Raw genomic sequence first — 21,955 nt, 5'->3', positions numbered from 1 at the left:
GTCAGCTCGCATCGCGCGAATGTTATTTTTGCAGCATGCGACGCCGTGTACTGCGACGGGCAAGTCGCCAGCTGAGCTGCTCTTGGGTAGAAGACTGGTAACGGTGCTGGATTATGTCCACCCGGATAAAATGCCAAACCATAATTCAAGAGCAACCCCCCAGGCTGAGACTGACACAACAAGGTATCTCGCCCCTGAAGATCTGGTCTGGGTGAGGAACTATTCACGAGGTTCGCGGTGGGTGGCTGGTGTGGTCACCCGGGCTAGTGGACCTGTGTCCTATTATGTAACCTTGGAAAATGGGCAAGTTTGGAAGAGACATATAGATCAGCTGAGGCGCCGGGCGCTCAGCAGGGAGGAGTCAGATAATTCATCCCTGGCTAACGACGCAGAGCTGCAAGACCAGAGTGAAAATGGCCCAGAGGTGCAGGCACCAGGGGCTTCAGCAAATGAACCAGGGTCTGCTAGTCCTCATGATGACGAGGTACAGGTAGGGAACCCTGAGATGTCTGGGACTCCATCTGTTCCTGAGGAAACCCCTATAGCAGCCCCTCTACCACAGGTAACACCCAATCCAGAACCGGCAACGCCTGTTGTCAGGAGATCAAGTAGAAGTTGTAGGACCCCACAGTACCTGAGAGATTACGTCTGCTGTGCTCACTAGGGGGGGAGGGGTGTTGTGTATTGAGTCAAAGGATTTTATATCTGTATTATTATTGTCTATATTTGCATTAGGGTAAAGTAACTGCCTTTTGGTTTCAGGGGGTACAGCTACTATTGGTTCATTTAAACTGCTGTATTTGGATCCTCTGTCTTATTGGTTTCCTCCAAAAGGCAGGACTGTGATTGCCTGATATTGTTCCCTCCAAAATGTATCCTTTCTAGCTAGTCCCCTGTCCCTATAAATGTAGCTTTCCCCTCCTCAGTCTTCAGTCTTGTTTGCTGTAATAAAGAAGTGTTACTAGAGAACTGTCTCCAGCAGATTATGTCAAGAGAGCTGAAATCACAAACCCCACGTCACAACAGTATAAATGGCTGACCATCCACCACACTGTACTCCTAGTATGGACGGAGGGTCAGAGGGATGTGGGGTCAAGTTCTTATAGTCAATGGAAAGTGGCTTCTGGAATTTCCACCTCAACATAATATGACTGGAACCAGCTGCCTGAAATGGTGTCATAATGCTGTAAATGCGTGGCATGAATATGCCCTAAATCAGCAAGTCAGGCAGCTAAACTGGACATGGCACTTTGAAGCCACAGCAGCTTTTCTCCCTGCTCCCCAAGAATTGGATATTATTCTCTCCCCCTTAGAGAAAACGCAGTGACAATTGTGTTCTCTTTTGAACAAAAGCACTCCTACAGCTGGAGGGTTCTCCTTCCACCGACTCCATGATCAGGTGTTTCCTCATTAAGCCTCTGCAAATTGACTGTAATTGCTTCAATTTTCTGTTCGGCACCAGAAAATGAATTCAGTGCCCTGTCTCATTTCATGTTCAGTAGGTTTAGCCTCCTAATTTTTTATTTATGTGATATTAAGCACTGCTGACAGAATTTACACAGACTATTACCTCAGAGCGTCTTTACATAAATATGAAGTGCAGTCACAGTGCCAGCCTAAGGCGTTTTGGCACCTGAAAAAGTTAGAGTCACGCCCTGTGCTGCTCTTGATTGGGGTCCATTTTTTAAAAAAAAGGAAATTGAGACATTGAGGCCTAAGCTGGAAGTAAAAGAAAAGAAAAAGGGCCTACCAACCCACTGCAATCTGCTATCGTATCATGGCAATGCTGTCTGTGGGCCAGCATAAAAGGGCAGTTGTGCTAATGAGTTAAAGCTGGGAAGTATTGCCAAAACTGACTGCAAAAATGTTTTAAGCTGACTTCTGTTACAAGGCTGCAAAACAACACCCAACATTATAGACCCTATTTTCCTTTGTTAGAAACTCCTGCAGGTTCAACTCTGGCCAGGATCAAAAGAATTGCAAAACTAATTCACTGAGTCCAAGGGATTTTAAAAGATTATTTTGCCTACCACACAGCAGAGCAAACTACTTTAGAAACTGGATAGCATTACAAAAGCAGCTTGTGATATGGAAGGGAGTCAGCAGTTAAAACGGGGCAGGCGGGGGGCGGGCAGTAGAAAAGATCAACAGGAATAGCACAGGACCTTTTAGGAGAGTGGTCCCAGTCTTGGGATCCCAAGAGCTGCTTTATTAATCACTTTGAGAGGCCATAATTACAATATGCAAATCTATAATTCAATAAATAAATAAATATTCCCATCTATTTATTGCATTTATCTCTCGCCTTTTTCTCCAAGAAGCTAAAGCTGGCGCACATGGTTTTCTACCTCCTCATTTAATCCACACAACAACCCTGTGAGGTAGGTTAAGTTGGGAGGCAATGACAGGCCATCCATAGGATCTCTATCTTGTTAGGATGCAGGTGAGTTTATTAGCTTTCACTCAGCCCATGATTTTATCAAGGCACTGGTTTTGAACATGTACAGTCTCTCCCAATCCAGATGTTACAGGGAAATAATGTTGGGTATTTTGTTTTATTGCCTAAAATGGCAGGAAAAAACCTCAAAATGGTATCAATCAGCATATAAGCAACACTGCCCCAAATCTCCTAATGGCCACTCCCAGTGGCTTTATATAAATATTAAATAGCACTGGGGACAAAAATCATACTCTGCAGGTTAACCGCCAGGGGTCCACAGACACCGTACAATAGTGCTTCTAACCCACAACAGTCCAGATGAAATCAAAAGCTGCAGAGAGATCCAGGAAAATAAACAGGGCTGTATTTCCCCCCCCCCCCATCTCTCCTGAATAAGGTCATCCATCAGACCGACTAAGGTCAATTCAGTCCCCAAACCAGGCCTGAACCCAGACCGAAATAGGTCAGTTTTAGAAGAAGAAGAAGAGTTTGGATTTGATATCCCGCCTTTCACTCCCCTTCAGGAGTCTCAAAGCGGCTAACATTCTCCTTTCCCTTCCTCCCCCACAACAAACACTCTGTGAGGTAAGTGGGGCTGAGAGACTTCAAAGAAGTGTGACTAGCCCAAGGTCACCCAGCAGCTGCATGTGGAGGAGCGGAGACGCGAACCCAGTTCCCCAGGGTTCTACCGCTCTTAACCACTACACCACACTGGCTCTCCAAATGTGTTTGCAGCTGAACTGCCACTATTCATGCATTGCTTATTTCAGCCCATACATAAACTGAGAAATGGAATGTTAAAAGAGTTCTGTTATCAGTTATAATTTACCTGTTGTATAATTTATCATAGTTTTCTTTTAAAAGGTCCCTCTCTTTTTCCAAATCATTAATTCTATCTTGAAGCTGGAATGAAGACAAACGTCGTAAGTGATGCAATTAAAAAGCAACATTACCGACACTAGTAAAGCTTTCTGAATAGCTGCATGCATGGCTATGCTTTCTGGCCATCAGTGGCTGGGAAGCTTTGACATTACAGTGACTGCCCTGATGTCACAAGAGAGCAAGGCAGATTGGGATGGGGCAAAAATCAAGATTTGCAAAACGTTTTCATTAACGCAGGAGAATTTCTATTTTTGTAAGGTTTTTCTCCTTTTTTAAACATTAGTGTGTTGGGTCGACTCATTTCGCCTGTTTTATAGGTAGAGATGGCTCACAAGGTGGGGGCAGATCTGCTATGCTGCCTTTTTGGCAGGAGGGGAGGGGTGGCTGTTGCTTACCAAGAGGAGGAGGAGTGAAGCAGTGGGAAGGTTGACGTGGTGCAAAAGCACTGATGGAGCCAATCTGGTACTCCTTCTGGTGCGTTTGCACCATGGTGCCCTCCTCATCCCAGTAACAGTGACTCACCTTCTGGGAAGCTAGTGTACTGGCTTGGCCCCATCTCGCAAGTTGCTTCTGTCTATAGGTGAAATTTAGATGGTGTTTGCCACCTTTAATGCAATCATCATGTATTAGGATGAATACAGCATCTTGAAATGGTCCAACTGCAAGCTTGATCTTACATGGGTGTTCAAAGACTGCTCAATACTACAGTAGGTTAACAACAGAGCGTTAAGTGCTATATATCCACCAGCTGTGCAGTCATAAGCCAAGTAAGACCAGAATGTTTGAATTATTGGGAGTCCTCTCACGACTTGGTCCAGGATACTACGCAAATTTCTCTAGCCCAGTTTAAAGGATTGGGCAAAGACTGTGCTCTCCCCCCCCCCCCCGCCCCCAAGGATCTCACCTCTTCTAATCGTCGCCTTGAAAAATTTGTGGCCTGTAACTCACTCTCGAGGTGGAGGCACTTGGAACGTTCTTCTTTAAGTTGCAAATTGAGTTCGTCCCCCTTTGCCATGAGTGCATTGTGGCTTGCTTTAAGATTTTTTTGGTTCTGTGGAGGAGACAAGAGAAGGCAGCTGAAGTTAGGTCTGGGTGAGCAACATTCGGCTGCTGTCACTATTCTTGGATGCGGGCTATGGATTGAGTCAAAAGATTTCCTCCAGCAACCTTTAAAGTGTAATCTCAATCCAGTCAACAGGAGATGCTCTTGCCATGTTTTTGACACAATGTCGTTAAGTTACACAAGGGCAAGAAAGAGGGTGGAGGGTGTTCCGCCCTCCTCTAGCATGCTAACCACTCCCAGTTCAGCTGTGATGAGCAGGACCAAGACAGACATCTGTTTAGCAATTAAAGCATTTTGCTGTGGTTCTTGTGGTTTGGACACGCTGACCCAAAACGCTACAGTAGCAAGCAAAAATGAACCCGACCACAAATATGTCCATGCAGCTCTTGTCATTTTGCTGCTAACCCACCAGCTGATGTTTCATTTGCCTTCTTAATTCCTTCCAAGGGAGCTGCATTAAGATTTAATTAAAATAAATTCTGCGTCTCTTTAATATTTGATTCTGCACTTCTGTGCAACATCTGAACTATTGAGCTGCACTCAACATTTCAAAAACGTGCACCTCTGTTTATTTTGCTTTGGAAACTGTTGCACACACCACAATTTGCAAGGCTTTGATAAGCATTTAAGTCTTCTGAAAATAATTTCACTCCATAACTCCCTTACAAATGAATGCGGTTGCTGTGCTGTGGTGCTTCAGCTTCGTCTGCTATGTCATATTACCATAATGATAAGCAGTGGACAAAAATGATAAGCAGTGGACAAAAAAAATCCACATTTTCCATCCTAAGTAACAGTAGTATTGCTGGTACAGAGGTCTGCATATGCCGAGTTGTGTATGCTGAGATATGCCCAAAAGCTGCATGCAAATGTGTGCTGCATCATTAATTTTGGTGGAGGGAGCAGATCTAAGCTGAAGGTATAGGAAGCATCTAAAATGCTACACTGGGATTTGCTGATCAGGATTAGAAATAGAGCAGGCCATGTTTTATGGAGAGAAACCTCCTACCAATTCAATTCCTTGGCATTTCCAGTTTGAAGGCTGGTGAAGGATATGCTGCAAAGGGTAGGCTTTACTGAAGAAGATGGACAAATAGACCAACTAAGCATCAGGCAGCTCTTAGCACCTTAACATTGTGAAAGACCATTCAGCACTTGAAGAACCTGGGAGGTGGAGTGTGATTCTGCACTAGTTACAACTGAAATTCGACTAACTTTTAACTACTTTCTTCTGAGCAAACATGTATCGGATTGCAAGGTTAGTATAAATTCCCATTTATTTCTTAGTGTATTATAAACATTCTTAGCTAGCCTTCATTTACTGCACAATTATCATACCATCTACTAAGAAGTAAGTTGCCCTGAGTTCATGGGAACTTACTTCCTGCTAAGTGTATATAGGATTGCAGTCTTAAATTTCCAGATCTGTATCATACTTTTGGTGAAGAAAGAAGTACCTCTCTAAACAAGTTTATTCTGTACATATCCCCACCTGGAGTTCTGTGCACGAGTTTACTGTTCTAGCTGAAGTCTTTGCCTACCTCCTGAAGCTGAAGAAATCTTTCCTCCATTGCTGCAAACTCATTGCTCTTCTCCACCAATTGTTTGTGGAGCTTGATCATTTCAACATTGTCCCGAATGCTTAACCTACAAAATGGCATGTTCAAAAAGAAAGTAATTGTGAGTTTTATGGTACAATAATAGTCACGTCACCTTGTTAATTTTGCCTTGGAAAATTTAAAACCCTTCACACCTTCCTAATTCCAAAACACAACTGGGGAGAGGTGTGTGTATAACATCTAAAACAATTCCTTTCCTTAAAATTAACATTATAGGTTGTTAAATAAATACACGTTTTTACAGTATGGAGATATTTGAACATTACTCATTATTTGGATGTATTGGTTTATGCTTATCAAACTTCAGTGGAGCCTATGGTAAAAGGAGCAGTATTATACTTACAATAGGAAGAGAGAAAAAACACTTTCCAAAACTTTGGTGTTAGAGAATTACTGTTTAGTGGAGCATTATCCAGGAACGTAACCCCTTTCCAAGTATTTCCAAGGCAAGCAGCTTAGCATTTTACACAGATAATGCCCCGAGATTGGCATTCAAATTAGCTGCAGATGTATCTTTAACAATGACCATCTTGACCGAAATTCTATATGGCTGAGATTCTGTTATATATTTTCCCTGCTGAGATTCAATTGAAAATTCACTATTTAATCTTGTTAAAAGTCATCACGCAGCTAACTACAGATATACTTTCAAAAACCTATCCCTTGAACGGTGCAGGGTGACCTCATTATTATTGTTTTTGCATGTATTTCAACCAAAAAATGTTTTAAAGGAAACCCCTGAATTGATCTTAACTGCTAATGCCAAATAAAGTGTGATAAACATCAGAACAGAATCTCACATCTTGAAATACATTGTTTCTCCTCTAATACTTATCTGTTATAGACAGACTGGAAAAATTGTCCCAGTGCCATGCTGGAACCAGAAAATAGACTACAAAGCTTACACATCTGTAAACCAGCTGAGAACTTGAAATACTTTAAAAATATATATATAATTCTTTTGAAACTCAGGGTCCATTGTGTTTTGCCATTACCTAGTCAACTGTCCTTACAGAGAAGATTAAAAAGCTCGCAAACCAGGAATCCGGTTTATTGCACCCTTCATATAAATAGATGTAGCAAGTAGAGGAAACATTTTTGCCTGATGCTAAACACTAAAAACTCTAATGCCATTTCATGTTCTTCTGAATCTTGTTTCTCACATCAAACAAATAGCAGGGATAGCTTCAAAAGAGGTTTTACAGGAGTTTCTCTCCCCCCCCCCGCCCTATTTTTGAATAAAAGGAGTTGAGAAGAATGACATTTATGATACATGCAGATCTAAGCCAAATGCCTCCTGACAATTGACATTAACTAGTATGTACCACAGTGCCTTATGGGACGCGGGTGGCGCTGTGGGTAAAACCTCAGTGCCTAGGACTTGCCGATCGCATGGTTGGCGGTTCGAATCCCTGCGGTGGGGTGAGCTCCCATCTTTCGGTCCCAGCTCCTGCCCACCTAGCAGTTCGAAAGCACCCCTAAGCGCAAGTAGATAAATAGGTACCACTTTATAGCGGGAAGGTAAACGGCGTTTCCATGTGCTGCGCTGGCCAGAGCAGCTTCGTCACGTTGGCCACGTGACCCGGAAATGTCCCCGGCCTCTTAAGTGAGATGGGCGCACAACCCTAGAGTCGGACACGACTGGCCCGTACGGGCAGGGGTACCTTTACCTTTTACCACAGTGCCTAACTCTTTGGCAGTGTTCAGACCTAATGGGAAACCATGGTCTCCCACCAAGAGAACAAAGTACAGCGAGTCTGAGGCTCACACACTTTCTTTCCTCCTCTCCTTTTCTTTTGCATGCCAGAAGGGCAGAAGGGTTAGTTTTGACTTTAAACTAACCACAGTTTCCCATTACACGTAAACCCAAGGAACTGTCATTTGTTAGATGATGGTTTGTGAGAAAGTGTCAGAACCATACAGATTCATTTCAGATTCTGGTTTGTTGTCACTAACCAGAGTTTAAGCTAGGGTTCCCCACTTTTTGGCGCCTGAGGAACATTTGAAAATCTAAGAAACAGCACAAACTTCCATTTAAAAAAAGAAAAAAAACTGACATTGCTCAGAACTTCCCACAACTTGAAGCAGACAAACACCTAAATAAAGCACAAACAAAAAAAGTAGGGCAGCTCCCAATGACCCAAAACATAGAAAAAGAAAACCAGAGGGTGTTGGAATGGTAGTCCCAAAGGAGTGTACATGAGGAAGCTATGGTTCCCAAGAGCTTTAAATGAACCAAGGTTGCCTAAGTAGCTTCCAATCGCTTTTTTAAAGGTGCAAAAGAAGAAGGTAAAGGAAATGGGGGAGGACAACGACACAGTCCAGGGCTTGTAGTAGCCCTTTCTTGCAAGCATTTGCCACCAGTGCTAGCCATGCAAAACCAGAGGAACTAAGTGGTTTTCCTTTTGACTGGATAATCTTCCCATCGTGCCTTTCTATGTTTTTGGCCTAAATCATCCTGACCCAAAGCGCTGCAGATTAAGTGACCTTAGGGAATGCAAAAAATGGAACTGAGTAGAATTAAAATATATTACCGTGAGCAAAGTACCCATGCAAATGATGGAACCTAGGAATGTTGTTAAGAAAACAAGACTCCAGATGGACAATTCATGAGCCATGTTTTGCCAACATGAAAACATCTGTTGTTCCAAACAATCTGGGATGACCCGAGCCATCTACATGCAACCCATATTGCCCAGACTGCTTCTTCTGCACAGCATGGTCCTGGTGAGATTTCATGCTGGGGTGATCCAGGGTTGATTTTTTTTGCTGTGCATGTGTGAGAGGGGGATCTTGCAGCAGTTTACTTTGAACTGCTGTGGCAACAAACAAACATGGAATATGGAATTTGTGCTCCGAGCTTACATTTCTAGTGCTATCACATCCTGCTGCCAATTTGCTGTAGGCGCTATACCAGTGTAGGAATTTGTAAAATCATTGTTCCAGTCTCCCCCACCATTGGCAGCATTCACTTCTCATAACCTCCCCACCCCCCCACCCATATAGTAAGCAACTTTGCTCATGCACATTTGAGCCTTGGAGACATGATGGGAGTCCATTCATTTGCATGTATTTAATTGGATTTGATTGGCACTGTTAGTTCTGTCATCAAGAAAGCGACCCTAGTATATCAACTGGCCAGTAACAGGTAAAGTAATACCTGATGTTCCCCATGCAAATGCTTGCAAGAGCAGCACAATAAAACTGAGTGCAAGTAAATCAATTACTTTACTGTCACACGATTGGGTTCAACTTTTGAGCTGAGAGCATTTCCATCCCATTTTACCGTTGGCCAGTTGCCTGCTGCTCTTTCAGCTGCAGAAGAGCTTCTTCAAACTCCTCTTCCTTCTTCCGTATTTCACTTCTGAGCGTTTCCACTGCCTGCGCCAACTCCTCATTGTGCGCCCGTTGAGACTCAACCACATTCTCCCTGCAACAGTCAAAGCGCTTTGAGTTTGTCAGTTAAAAAGCGGAAGCTTTACGCTTAACATAATGGGAAACTAGAATGAAACACATGTTCTGCCAGGTATTTAAATGTTTATAAGAGGTTTACTTCTTACTGGTCCCACTGGTCCCAAAGTTGAGAAGGCTATATGAAACAGGCAAAGAAACTGCGGTATGACAGGCTAGGTTTTGTTAAGGCAACAAAGCTTTCTAAATTGAAACCCAAAATCGACACCTGCATCCTTTAGGAATTCTTCCCATGGCAACTTTTTTCTAAAGCAGTTCTCTATTGTCACAGAAGATTCTGATCTAGGGCATCAAGTTAGTTTACAAGCGCTGGGCCTCACAAATGCAGTGAAGTAAATCCAGTTAATAGTGACTCCACACTGATCTATCAGTAGTGTGAACAAGCCCTTATTTATTTATTTTTTATTTATTTATCAAACAAACAAACAAAAAACAAACAAAAATAAACCCTTCCAAGTGCTTTAAAAAATCTAAAATAAAACATTAACATTATTGGTACAAAAGAATTAAAAACGAGTATCTAACAATATCCAAAAAGTGAGTAAAACCAATAACTAGTAGCTGAAAAGAAATAAAACACACATCTGGATAGGCTTGCCAAAACAAAAAATGTTTTAAACAGGTGCTGAAAATCATACAGGGAATGGACTTGCTTGATGTCAATAGGCAGTGAGTGCCAAAGTATAGGTGCTGACACGCAAAAATATCAATTTCTTACAAGTGCGGAATGAGTATTATGTGGCAACTGTAACATTGCCGGTTCCGCAGATTGACGCAGTCAAGTGGGCTTATATGGGTAAAGTGATCCCGCAAGTAAATTAGTCCCAAGCTTTTTAGGGTTTTATATACCAATAATAACACACTGAATTTGGCCCAGTAGCAATGGGCAGCCAGTGCTTCTCTCTGAGCAGAGGTGCTATATGCTGAGAGAGCTCTACTCCCTGCCAGCAACTATTCTGCCCTAACTGCAGCTCCTGGATCAAGTTCAAGCAAAGACCCACTTGGAGTGCATTACAGAAACCCAGCCTTGAAGTCACATGAACACCCGTGGTCAAGCTCTCCTAGTCCGGGAAAAGCTGCACCTGCTGCACCAGACCCAGCTGATATTCTTTTAGGGAAGTTTGTCCATCATTACATCATTTGATAACCCACTTTGATACTTATCAGAAGAAGTGGAGAGTTCTCCAGAACACAGTTTGAAGGACAGCCTGCATATATAAATGCTCAGGTCTTGAGAGGTCAGGGGTCCTATTCTCTTGTTCACCATTAGGGAGGATGAGGTTGGTGGCCTCAGGGACAGAGACTTTTCCATAGTGTCCTCTACGAAACAGTGGGTATATCTGGAATCACTGTTCACTACGTCTGTTTGCTGACCACTTTGGCAGCGTTGGACGTCATAAAACAAAGTTTTATGCCTTGTTTTCATCAGATAAGAATCTGACCCATTGCTTCTTTCAGAGACTTGCATAGTCCACAAAGACTTTCAGAGACTTATAAAACTTATGTTTATTTGGTTCTATGTTTTCTATTTGGTTTCTCATATTGTTCAATGTTCCATATAGACTATATAAAGAGTTTATATTGATATTGCATTGTTGTACTTGTGCCTTGGATATTACTGATAATTGTTTGCAACACAGAGTTTTGACTGTTTGGTTACTTAGTATGTTTTGTAACTGGTGTTTTTAAAAAGCTCTTATTAACTGTAACACATTCTAGTTTTGATGTGGTGCTTTACCCTTCTTTGTAAGCTGCCTTGAGAGGACCTTGTCCTTCAAATGGTGGGATGTAAGGATCCCCAATAAATAAAATAAACACTTCACTAGCTCCCAGTTATGAAAAACATGAACGCTGCTACACTGTGTTAAAATAATTACAATCGATTGCTAAAACAATCAATTGCTTGTACAAAGTATTTTCGTTTCACTCCATGGCATCTCAAGATGAGTCTCCATGCTGTTTTTCAAATAACATTTATTTTAGTTTGGAAAGACTAACCATGGAAGATCTTGGGGGTGGGAAGGATCTCCATGGGAGCTTCTAAGAGATAATTAGGATATTAAGATCTAAGAGATATTTAATAAATTGTAATGCTTCTGAATATGCATAAATTCACTGTATGACATAGTGTCACCCACACATTTTTCATGTAAGTTATATGCTCATTATTGAGATTTCCATCAGACACGGTTATTTTGAACTAGCCGCTTGAGTTGTATTGTAATAAATTTGTGCTTGGCCTGTAGAACTGTACATATTTGAAACTTACTGTGCAACACTGGATATGAAAATGTTTATACTGTGTGCAACTATCAATTCAACAAATAAATATCAGTGCAATCCTGCATATGCCTACTCAATAGTTAGCCCTACTGAGTTCATTGAGTTAGGGTGCAAGCAGAACAGTAAGCCTCACTGAATGCAACAGGACTTAAGTAGACATGGTTAGAGTTTTAAGTAGACATGGTTACAGTTGCACATGGTTACTCTCACATAAGTCTGTATAGGACTGGAGGCTTAAGATGTTTACCATGTACCACTGAACAATTTGATAACTATTTGCCTAAACAAAAGCAATTCCATAGGATAATGCCTAAACTTTTGCATAGGGAAATAATAATAAGCTAAGTCTGAATTATTCATTTTATGATACGTTATTATCTACGTGCTGCTGTTTAAAGATCTGTATTCAGGATATTTTAAATACATTTTTATACTGCATTTTTTTGGTAACTTATATGCAGCTTTGTTAACCTCCACAGAGGTGTACGGATAAAATCCTCCCCTGGTCAGAGGTTCAAGATGTGTTGTGAGTTCAAGTCCTGGCAACTGGAAAATCAGAAGATGTGCAATGGGGTGGGGGGTTGAATACTTAACATTCACTTAAGCTACAAAGCAGTGGGGGGGGGGGCAGTTATTACAAAAATATCAGGGCAGGAAAATGAGCTTTGTTATCCCTAGGCAACACATTGCCAAAATATGAGAAGACCAGTAAAAGTCTTATTTCCTAAAATATTCTTAACAGGAGACTTTAAAAAAATCCTTCCTGAGGCAACCACAGATTTGTTCCATGGCATTTCAGGAGGTAGTGTCTTGTTATATCTCTTTACCGCACTCTCCCCCACACTAAAAAGATTTTGTGAGCTGCCTACAGTTGGTACCTATTAAGTTGACTAGCCTATATACGCCCCCAGTTCCTGTGACCATATGTTTTCCTATCAAAGGTGATTGACGCAGGTGCTCAAAGCTGAGATCAAACAATATGAGAGCTTATTAACTTCAAATGCTGTGAAACTGGGTGTGTGTGGCATTTTCTTTTTTAACAGACCGTTCTTTTTTCTTTTAAAAACCCCCCTATTTTTGTTGTTGTTTGTTTCATGAAAGTTTGACTATCCAAGGTACACTGCTACAAGATTCTTCTGCCCAAAAGCATTAGTATTCGTGAGTCATCACAGGAATGAATCAACTCCTTGCGCACCTATAGCCAGTATCCCTTGGATAGAGAAAGGGAACTCACCCCTGCCTTAAAGGAATGCCCGGTGTAAATGAACAGGGCGTATGCAGGCCAGTTTTAATTCCCTTTAGGCTGTCAGTTAACTGATGACACCAAGCAAATAGTTGACATCAGAAAATAAAGAAATATAGAAAAGTCATACAAGTTTCGTATCTCTGCTCTTGCTTCCTCAAGTAAGTTGTGTCCATACTTTGGGGGCAACGCTTGTGGAGATTTCAAAGGTCGGATTTCTACGTCCTGCATTCTCATTCCTAAAAGAAGAAGGGAGTGGGTGGAATGAGAAAAATCAGAGAAGTATGTTTACTGAAAGGTAAGTGACTAAAAGGAGAAAAAAAATAAGCAGTAACCACACATACTGAGCATTATCCTACTATATTTGTAACAGCCTTGAATTTAAGCCAGGGAAAGCCAACACGATGCTCTCCACAAGTTGCTAACTACAATTCCCATCATTCCTCACTAATGACCAAGCCGGCAAGTGTCGATGGGAAATGGAGTCCAACAACGTTTGGAGGACCACAGGTTTTCTACCCCTCTTTTATGGAGAAGGCCCAGCACCTAGTGACTTCATTTGGGGTTGCAATATATCTGGTCTGACCATAATTGTCAGTTGAATGGCAGCAGCTCTACAGGGCATCCAGCCCTGCCCCTCCATATCCTTTCTAGCTTGAGATGCCAAAGAATCAAAGGCAAATCTGTGACCTTCTGCACGCAGAGCTCTATTGCTGGACTATAGCTCCCCTTTGAAGCTGAACTAAGTCAGGCCATTGGTCTCTCTAGCCTAGTATTTTCCTCTCTGACCATCAGTGGCAATTAACCAAGGCCTCAGGAATGGACCTTTTCAAGCCCAGCTTTCCTTTATGCCAGGGACTGGACCCAAGACCTTCTACATACAGAGCAACTGCTATACTGCTAAACGTAATGGGTATTTAGATGTCAACATGTATTTTAATTTGAAGGCTGTACTCAACTAAGTACTAACCAGATGAGACCCACTGAAATTGATGGACCTAAATTAGTCAAGTCCATTCATTTCAGCACAACAATTTTAATATGGACCTTTTAAAGATTTGACTTCATTCATATTTTGGTTTTTTTAAACTTGTTTTTAACCTTTTTATTGACAGTTTTAATGCATATGTTATAGCCTTTGTAAACTGCTTCAAGGTTTTATTTACAATTAAGTGGCATATATGCTGTGTTAAATAAATAAATAGGCTTATTAAAAATGGTGGCATGGATCCAAAGGCCAGTGAGATTCATTCACAGCATACCCACTAGAGTTTGGGAGCTGTTTCTTCTAAAATGACAACCCCCTCCTTGCAATGTTACTTGACAATCCTCTTTTGAAGTTGAGGGGTGTTCCACAAACATTATGGCAATATGGCATGGAGGGCAGCTGCTATTCAAAGGAGAAAAAGTAAAACAAAACCCAGTGAGTACACTCATGCCTTTGGCAGCAAGTAGCTTTTTTGGATCCCGGCCAGTTTGTCTAAATTCTAAACATAACAGCATACATTCCTCATTACAGTTAGAAGTCACTGCTTCATTAAAGCAGTTGTATTAGCCTATCCAGTGCTTGACAGTGATGTTAGAATGCTATGTTTCTTCCCTTTACAAATACTTGGAATGCATTGGGCAAAGGCTTCGTTACTGCGCCAAACGGGGAGGAAAAGGAATTAAATTAAAAATATGAGAGACGGCAAACAGTCTGCCCAATGCATCCCAAGAGGCTAGAACTCATGTGATAAAAATAATAGGAAATTTCCTAGTACTGTATATGGAAGCAGGGATATAATGGCAGACCTGGCTGTAACTATTAGGCACTGTTATCTATAACTGTGTGCCATAAATAAATAAATATCAGAGCAACAAAGTAAATTATGCAAATGAATTGCATTAAGGGTGATAGCCAAGATAATTTTAATTTGCTTTTAAAGGTGCAGCTTTTACAAGAACCTACTTTTATTTCTTTCATGGGCTGATAGATGAAAAGGAGGTAAATATATACAGTGGCATCTGATGCATGTCCTATTCAGAGTAGACCCACCAAAGTTAATGAAAACAACTAACATAGGATCATTAATTTCAATGCTACTCTGAATAAACATTGTTGGATAAAAGCCATAAAGATTTTGAGGATTTTAGGAGCAGCTGCAAATAAGTATGCTGAAGCCAACTCCACCTTAAAATTGAGCACTTTATGCTTGGATACTATTTGACCTGTGAAATTTCAAGCCTTCATTCTCAAGGATGGAGAACCTGTGGCCCTCCAGATATTGCTGGGCACCAATTCCCATCAGCCCCAGCCAGCGTTGTCCCTCTGTGGACCGAAATATTTAAAAGACAAAAGCCAACAAACACAAACCCTTTTGATTTAGGGCTTGCTCCAATTAATCATGGCCAAGGTTTAATGTTACAAAGCATAGATGCCAAGGACCATCTTTAAGTAGACATTCCTAATCTTTCCCACACAACAGAGTATTCCTCTTTTAAGAGGATGCCTGCTATGATAAATGAGTGTGCTGTCTGGAAACAAGCCATGTCTTCTGATTCAGAAGTTTTGATTCTAGCCACATGCTGACTTATGTAAATTCACTCAATTGGTTAATCAACTATGGAATGCTCTCCCCAGGGGGAAACACCTGGTGCCACCACTGGCTGCTTTTAGGCACCTGGCAAAAGCATTCATTTTCAGCCAAGCTTTTGAATGAACTCATTCGTTCATTTATCTACTTACTACATTTATACACCACTTTTTCCTCCATAGAGCTGTTGCCCATTTTATTCCCACAACAGTCAGCCATTAAGCTTCATGACTGAGTGGGTATCCAAACCCTGGTCTTCTGGGCTATAGTCTTTTACTTGTCCTCTCTTAGTGGGTGAGATCTGTTAGGCTTCTTTTTATGTCTACCAATGTTTTTAGCTTTTATTTTGTTCTAGCTTTATACTGATTTAATTTTTTTTGCATTGTATCAAAAGTCGCTTTGTTTTTAAAATTTATATACTGCCCTTCATCTGAAGATCACAGGGCAGTTTACAGTATAAAAACACAAAAATACACCACATAATAACAAACAAAACAATACCCTTCAGCTTAAAAGGCCATAGATGGTATAATTAGCCAAAGGCCTGGGAGAAGAGGAATGTTTTCGCCTGGTGCCTAAGATATGCAATGGAGGAGCCAGGCGAGCCTTCCTGGGGAGAGCATTCCATGAACAGGGAGCCACCACAGAATAGGCCTGTTCTTGTGTTGCCACCTTCTAGATCTCATAGTCACATGAAGAAGGGCCTCAGAAGATGGCAGTATCAGGCAGATGACAGTCCTCCCTCTGTCTTATCTCATCTGCTTCAACTGGCTTCTGGGACAGATGTTCCTCTGCCCAAGGGTCTGATCAGCACTGCTTCTCAAATAATTTGCACGTGTCAGGGTTTAAAAGGGGACAGCTTGCTCATGTACCTTTCTTTGCGCGCTCCTGGACGCCAACACCCTCCACCGCTTTTTTGAGACCTGTGTTAATGCGCGCCTGGACATAACTGTAGGGCGTGTGCCGCGGGCCGTGAAGCTGGAGCTGCTGCTTGGTTGAAATGAGCCTGTTGCGGACAGCTTCGTTTTGCTTCTCCAGTTCCCGAACTTTCTCCTGCAGCTGCTCAATCACTTCCTCCATCTCCACGTCGTGACCCAGCCGCTTGGGGCCGCCACCGACCTGCTCAGCTCTTTTCTTGTCGTTAACAAGCCGAATTAACTTGGTGGCCATTCTGAGGGGGGAAGCGGGGGGGGGGAGAGAGAGAGAGAGAGAAAATACAACTTATATAAGATGAAAAAGGTGGTGTGGCGGCGGGGGGAATTAAGCATAAAAAACATTCTGTTGAAAGGAACATAATCACTGTGAAGACTTCAGTGCAGAACCTGAATAATAAATTTCAGGTTTTGATATAACTATTACTGCCTGTGAAGAACTCTTTGAAGATAATTGAAACCACTGGATAGCAATCTGCTTTATAGCACTGACAAATAACAGTTTCCTAAGGCTTATCATTTAAAGTTTAGTAAAAGGGAGGGACGCATATTTACTCCATATGCTGCTCAAATTTGGAACGCATGACCTTCCTGAGGAACTCTGCATGCTGTTAAGTATAGTTACAGATTGGGGATGTGGTGGGGCCACGTATAAAAGCTTCAGTCCCATATGATATTAAGCTATCCAACGCATGCTTACAATATGTAACACATTCCATTGATGTAGTGCTTCCAGTTTGAGTGCAAAAGTGGAGGACTGCCCCCCCCCCGAATTTCAGTTCTAAAAACAAGTAGGTGGGCAGGCTCAAAGGCAGGCCTTTAATAGCTCATGTCGCCTTGCTACATCTTACGCTTAGCAAATAATACCAGCGTGCTTAAGAGAGGTTTAACAGTTAGCCGTGGGATATAATTGGATGCAGGAGGTATGGTTTTCATCTAGCTTTAAAAGGATACAAATTTTGCTTTTGGCATCTCAAGAGTTGTACCTTTGATTTCTCTTAGTTTTGATAAACATGGGGAAGCCAGAACAAAAGACAGAGAGGGCACATGGGGGTGATGTAACATACAAGAGCAGAAAACACTTCCAGCAATGAATAGGGTTGCAGAGGGTTGGCGTGGGGTGGGGGTGGGGTGGCGTTGGGGGGGGGGGTCGGGGAAGGACTTGGCATACAAAGAAAGGAAAGGTGGCTTTGATGGAAGAGAGAAGTTCAAGACTTTACAAAATTGGTCGCACATCTTCAAGAGCCGTATCTACTTTATAGGGAGGCTTTTTTTCATTTTAAGAGATCCAGACGGGAGACTGAAAATAGAGACGCACTTCATTCGTTTGAAATGCTTTCCTTTATTTCAGTATAGTATACTGACAATCATCTTATTTGAAAGAACAAACGTATACATGCGGAGGAAGTTAATAGCTTTGAGATGTCACAGAATAACTTACTCGCCTGTAAGCTATTATCTAAAGCAGCCTTGTAAAATAGCCCCCAAAAGTTATTAGCTTGTGTTTTGTTTGGTTCTTTCCTCATCACCTACTTTTTACTCATGGAGGGGCTGGTACAAGGTGGATGGAATGCTCTGTTCCGCCTAGGCTAGTTCTGCTTAGGAGTAAAAAGCAGGAGAGTGAATCAGTGCTGCCTGCTTCCTCCAACAGCCTGCCTGGTGTCTATTCCAAGTGAACAGCAAGGTGGTTAACCTCCTGTGCACCCAGCACAGAACTGCAGTGGACTGGCAGTGGAAGAATAAAGCCACAGCTGCCTACTCACTCAATTTTGATGTTGTATATTCAGTATGGTGCTTTGTCTCCTGCACGCCCAGCCCAGCAAGCTGGCAGCAAAGGCAGGGATTGTGCCACTTCTCCTCCCCAACTCACCATATATCCACACTAGGCACCCTGGAGATTTGCCAGCAGTTTGTTTAGCATAGAAACACAACAGGTTGGTGACGGAGGAAAGTAATGCTCCTTCTCTCTGCAGCCAGCCCTCTTGGTTCTTATGCTGGATGCTTAGGAGTGATCTTGAGCTACTGTACAGAGGGAGGTTGATAGAAGAGAGACTGAGTGATCCTTCCCACCTCTGGGTGGGAGTCCACTCATTTCATGGGAGGAAATTCCTAAGAGGCTACAGCAACCAGGAGAGAAGTTAAAACCCAGGGCTGTTCTCAAATGTGTAGCAGAAACTAAGAAAAATCTGTTTACAATGAGAATGAGTATCAAAGCCAATTGTAACAGTGGAGAAAACAGGTTAAAGACCAGTTAAGTTGCAGAAACAGTGTTGCATCCCACATAAATGGCTGAGTTTCTCTCTCTCTCTCTGTGTGTGTATAAAAAAATATTGTTATTATATGAACCACTTACAAATTTTCTTAGTATTGAGGAGTGTATAAACGTATTAAATAATAATAATAATAATAATAGCTGAAAGTATGTAAACAGCTTACCTAACCCAGGCTTATCTTTTACCATTCCACTGAGAGGCAAAGGTCCCCAAACTTTTGCTTTAGAAGAAGAGAAGGAAGTCTGACCTTTTAATTTTATCTTCTTGCTTATGTGCATGTTGCTTAAGTAAGAGGTTCTCCTCGTGCAAGCGAAAGTATCGGTCTTCCAGCTCCTCTCGGCTGATTCGCGAAATCCCATGTCGAGCCTTGACATTTAGGACCATTGATGGCTCTGCAACAGAGAGGATGTCTAAGGGACCATATGGATTACGCATATCAGAAACTTGCTGAATATGGGCCCTACCACCATTTTCTCAGTTGCTGTTGGAACATAAATTGCTTCATGTTTTCTGTGGAGCCCTGGGTGATTGGAAGATGACTAGAGTGTAACTGGCAAAAGACAGTCATTAAAAGATTTGGGGCATGAGGTCATCAGTATAGTGACAACACACAGCTCTAGCCCTCTGTTTGGGGAGGAGTCAAGAATGACTGTGCGTGACCTGAATGCAGTAATGGACTAGATGAGGGTCAATAAACTTGATAAATCCTTTTAAATTGGAGGCCCTGTGAGCAAGGGACGCAGGCAATTCCCCTGTTCTGGATGGGGCTGGGCTCTCTTTGAAGGAACAAGTTATGTAGCATGGTGATGCTCCTTGATCTATCGCTGGCACTAGGGGATCAGGTCACCTCAGTGGCAAGGGGCACCTATGATCATCTTTGGCTGGTATGCCAGCTACAACTGTTCTTGGACAGGGATGACTTGGCCACAATGAACCATGCATGCATTGGTAACCACAGAGACAAGACTATTGTAATGCACTCTATGTGGGGATGCATTTAAGGCTAGTCCTGAAATTGGAGCAAGAGCTGTTCACTGTGCCACAGCCTTCTGAAGTCCATCACATGGCTATTCATCAACAGGCCTATTCTGCGATAGCACCTATTCTACAGAACAGCCTCTATTACAAGTTTTGATTGTTGTGAATGCCCTTAATAACAACTGAACACAAAATGGTATAAAATTATTTCTCTTTATAGTATATTTGCACTAGACTGTCGCCATAATGTTTAGCGAGGTTCTAAAGGCAGGGACTGAAGCACACCAGCCAAAATTAGTGAGAAAGTCTGCCAGTTCCCTGGTCCACTTCACCTGCCTTGCTGACCTGTTGCTGGCTGCTCTTTACCCAGTGGGGGTTAAGAGCTCTATATGTGTTCAGGGGAACTTCTTTTGAATGCAGGGAGCTGTTCCCAATTCAGTCACCAGCGTAGAGCAAATCCAGGCAGACCTGGTGGGGGTGGTGGTTGGCAAGTAGAACCCCAGGGAGTGGGAAGAGCCCAGATGGTTGTTACTACTACTACTACTACTACTACTAATGCTGTGAATACATGTGTTCCAGACTCTATTGCCAGGCTTCCACAACCTGAAGGTGTTCTGTATTACAACTAGCAGCCCCAGGCATGGAAGCCTAGGTATGCTCTCCAGGAGTGCTCAGTCCAGACCCTCTTTTCAGTTTCCTTGACCCTCTGGATAAATTTTTCCTTTCAAAGGAGCCAGCTAATTAAAACGTGTAAGAAGTGGAACAAACCTTGTAGCCCTATGAGATTTAGACCTATGTCTCTCACCGGTACATCCTCTGATGTTTCGTCAGCTGCAGCAGACATGACTGAGCTGTCGATGACAAAACCCAAAGAAAGATTCTCTCTGTAACATAAAATTGCACAAGCATCGCACACTGTAAATTACGTGAGATTAAATGAGTGTGAAAAGTAATGACAGATTCTGGCAGAACTCTTTTATTTCATCTTCACCACACAGAAACCACAACACCAGGGGCATCATAAAGTTCTATTTTAAAAGTTCTTTGGCATATAATCATATTCATTCATATAGTTTAATTTTTTTAATGTAGATTTTGCAGCTCTTAATTCCAGATTCACATGCCCGTGTAGAGTGTACTTGATTTTGTAAGAAAAAAAGTCAGCGGGGCTACATGAATCAAAGGGCTTGTAGTTTCAACATACAAAACAAGCCAATATTGTGCTTCAATAACCTTGGACCTAATTTGCTGGTTATACAAGCATGAGAGTGCTATGGTTCCCATGTCCTGCAGATAGGCTTCCCATGGGCATTTGGCTAGCCACTGTGAGAAAAGAATGCTGGAGCAGGCAGGTCTTTGGTCTGATCCAGCAGGGATTTTCTTACACATACAGTACTGCACAATGCAGAATAGGTTCCAGAAAGCCACAATTTGAATAGATCAAGGGTGAGATTCTAGAGTCGTCTACTTGAAAGTCTGCCCCACTGATTGGAGGACTAGCTTCTGAGAAAACACATATTGGTTAACATGGAAACCTTCATACAATTAATTGTGGCTGCAAACCTACTTGGGTTTAAGTCCCACTGAAATCAATTAGATTTACTTCTGTGCAAACATGCACAGATTCACATGGCACAATTTTTGTCAGTCGGGTGACCCTAATTTTATATAACATAAGGATAGAACTGTATCAGTACTCTCTGCTGGATACCTCTGGTGTCAGAGACAAGGCAGGTGGCAATTTGCAAACAGGGAGAGGGCATTTTCAACTTTAGTGCCCTATCTCCTTTGCAGTGAGGTCACCTGGTACCTACCTTGCAATTTTTTTAAGTGCCAGGCAAACACTTTACGCCGTATTCTGTTGCTTTAATTAAACTGTTGTTTATTCACATTGCCTGCTTTAGGCTTCACACCCACATATATGTTTATCTGAAACATTTATATACTACCTGGAGCCTATTTGGGTTTTCGTGCTGCCAATTTTAGCACCGTAAAAATGCAATAATAAAACAAGAGGCACAAAGCTTTAAAACAACTAAAACCACAGTTTAAATACCCGAGTGAGATATTTTAGCTGCATGGTATGTTTGTGTGACAACAAGGAGAGTTAAAAAAAATGCAGCATGGGGTCAGGATATATATGCTGTAGCTGAGCAGCAGAGCATTTGTCTTGTATGTAGAAGGTCCTAAATTCA

General features: G+C 42.1%; 1 protein-coding gene across 1 annotated transcript in view; it reads right to left on the bottom strand.

Moving 5' to 3' along the window:
- The window catches only part of RPGRIP1L (RPGRIP1 like), a 79,858-nt gene that overhangs the window by 56,465 nt on the left and 1,438 nt on the right, over positions 1-21,955 (bottom strand). Inside the window, exons 2-9 of the mRNA XM_083451824.1 lie at positions 20,529-20,611; positions 19,030-19,174; positions 16,450-16,748; positions 13,132-13,240; positions 9,291-9,434; positions 5,927-6,032; positions 4,227-4,373; positions 3,270-3,343 (exon numbers count right to left, since the gene is read on the bottom strand). Coding sequence (XP_083307950.1) covers positions 3,270-3,343; positions 4,227-4,373; positions 5,927-6,032; positions 9,291-9,434; positions 13,132-13,240; positions 16,450-16,748; positions 19,030-19,174; positions 20,529-20,604 — 1,100 coding nt within the window. The 5' untranslated portion in view covers positions 20,605-20,611. The remainder of the gene's footprint in view (positions 1-3,269; positions 3,344-4,226; positions 4,374-5,926; positions 6,033-9,290; positions 9,435-13,131; positions 13,241-16,449; positions 16,749-19,029; positions 19,175-20,528; positions 20,612-21,955) is intronic.

This window comes from Podarcis tiliguerta (assembly GCF_965153285.1).
Source record: "Podarcis tiliguerta genome assembly, chromosome: 8".
NCBI classification, from domain to species: domain Eukaryota; kingdom Metazoa; phylum Chordata; class Lepidosauria; order Squamata; family Lacertidae; genus Podarcis; species Podarcis tiliguerta.
This window is presented reverse-complemented; position numbering and strand designations above follow the sequence as displayed.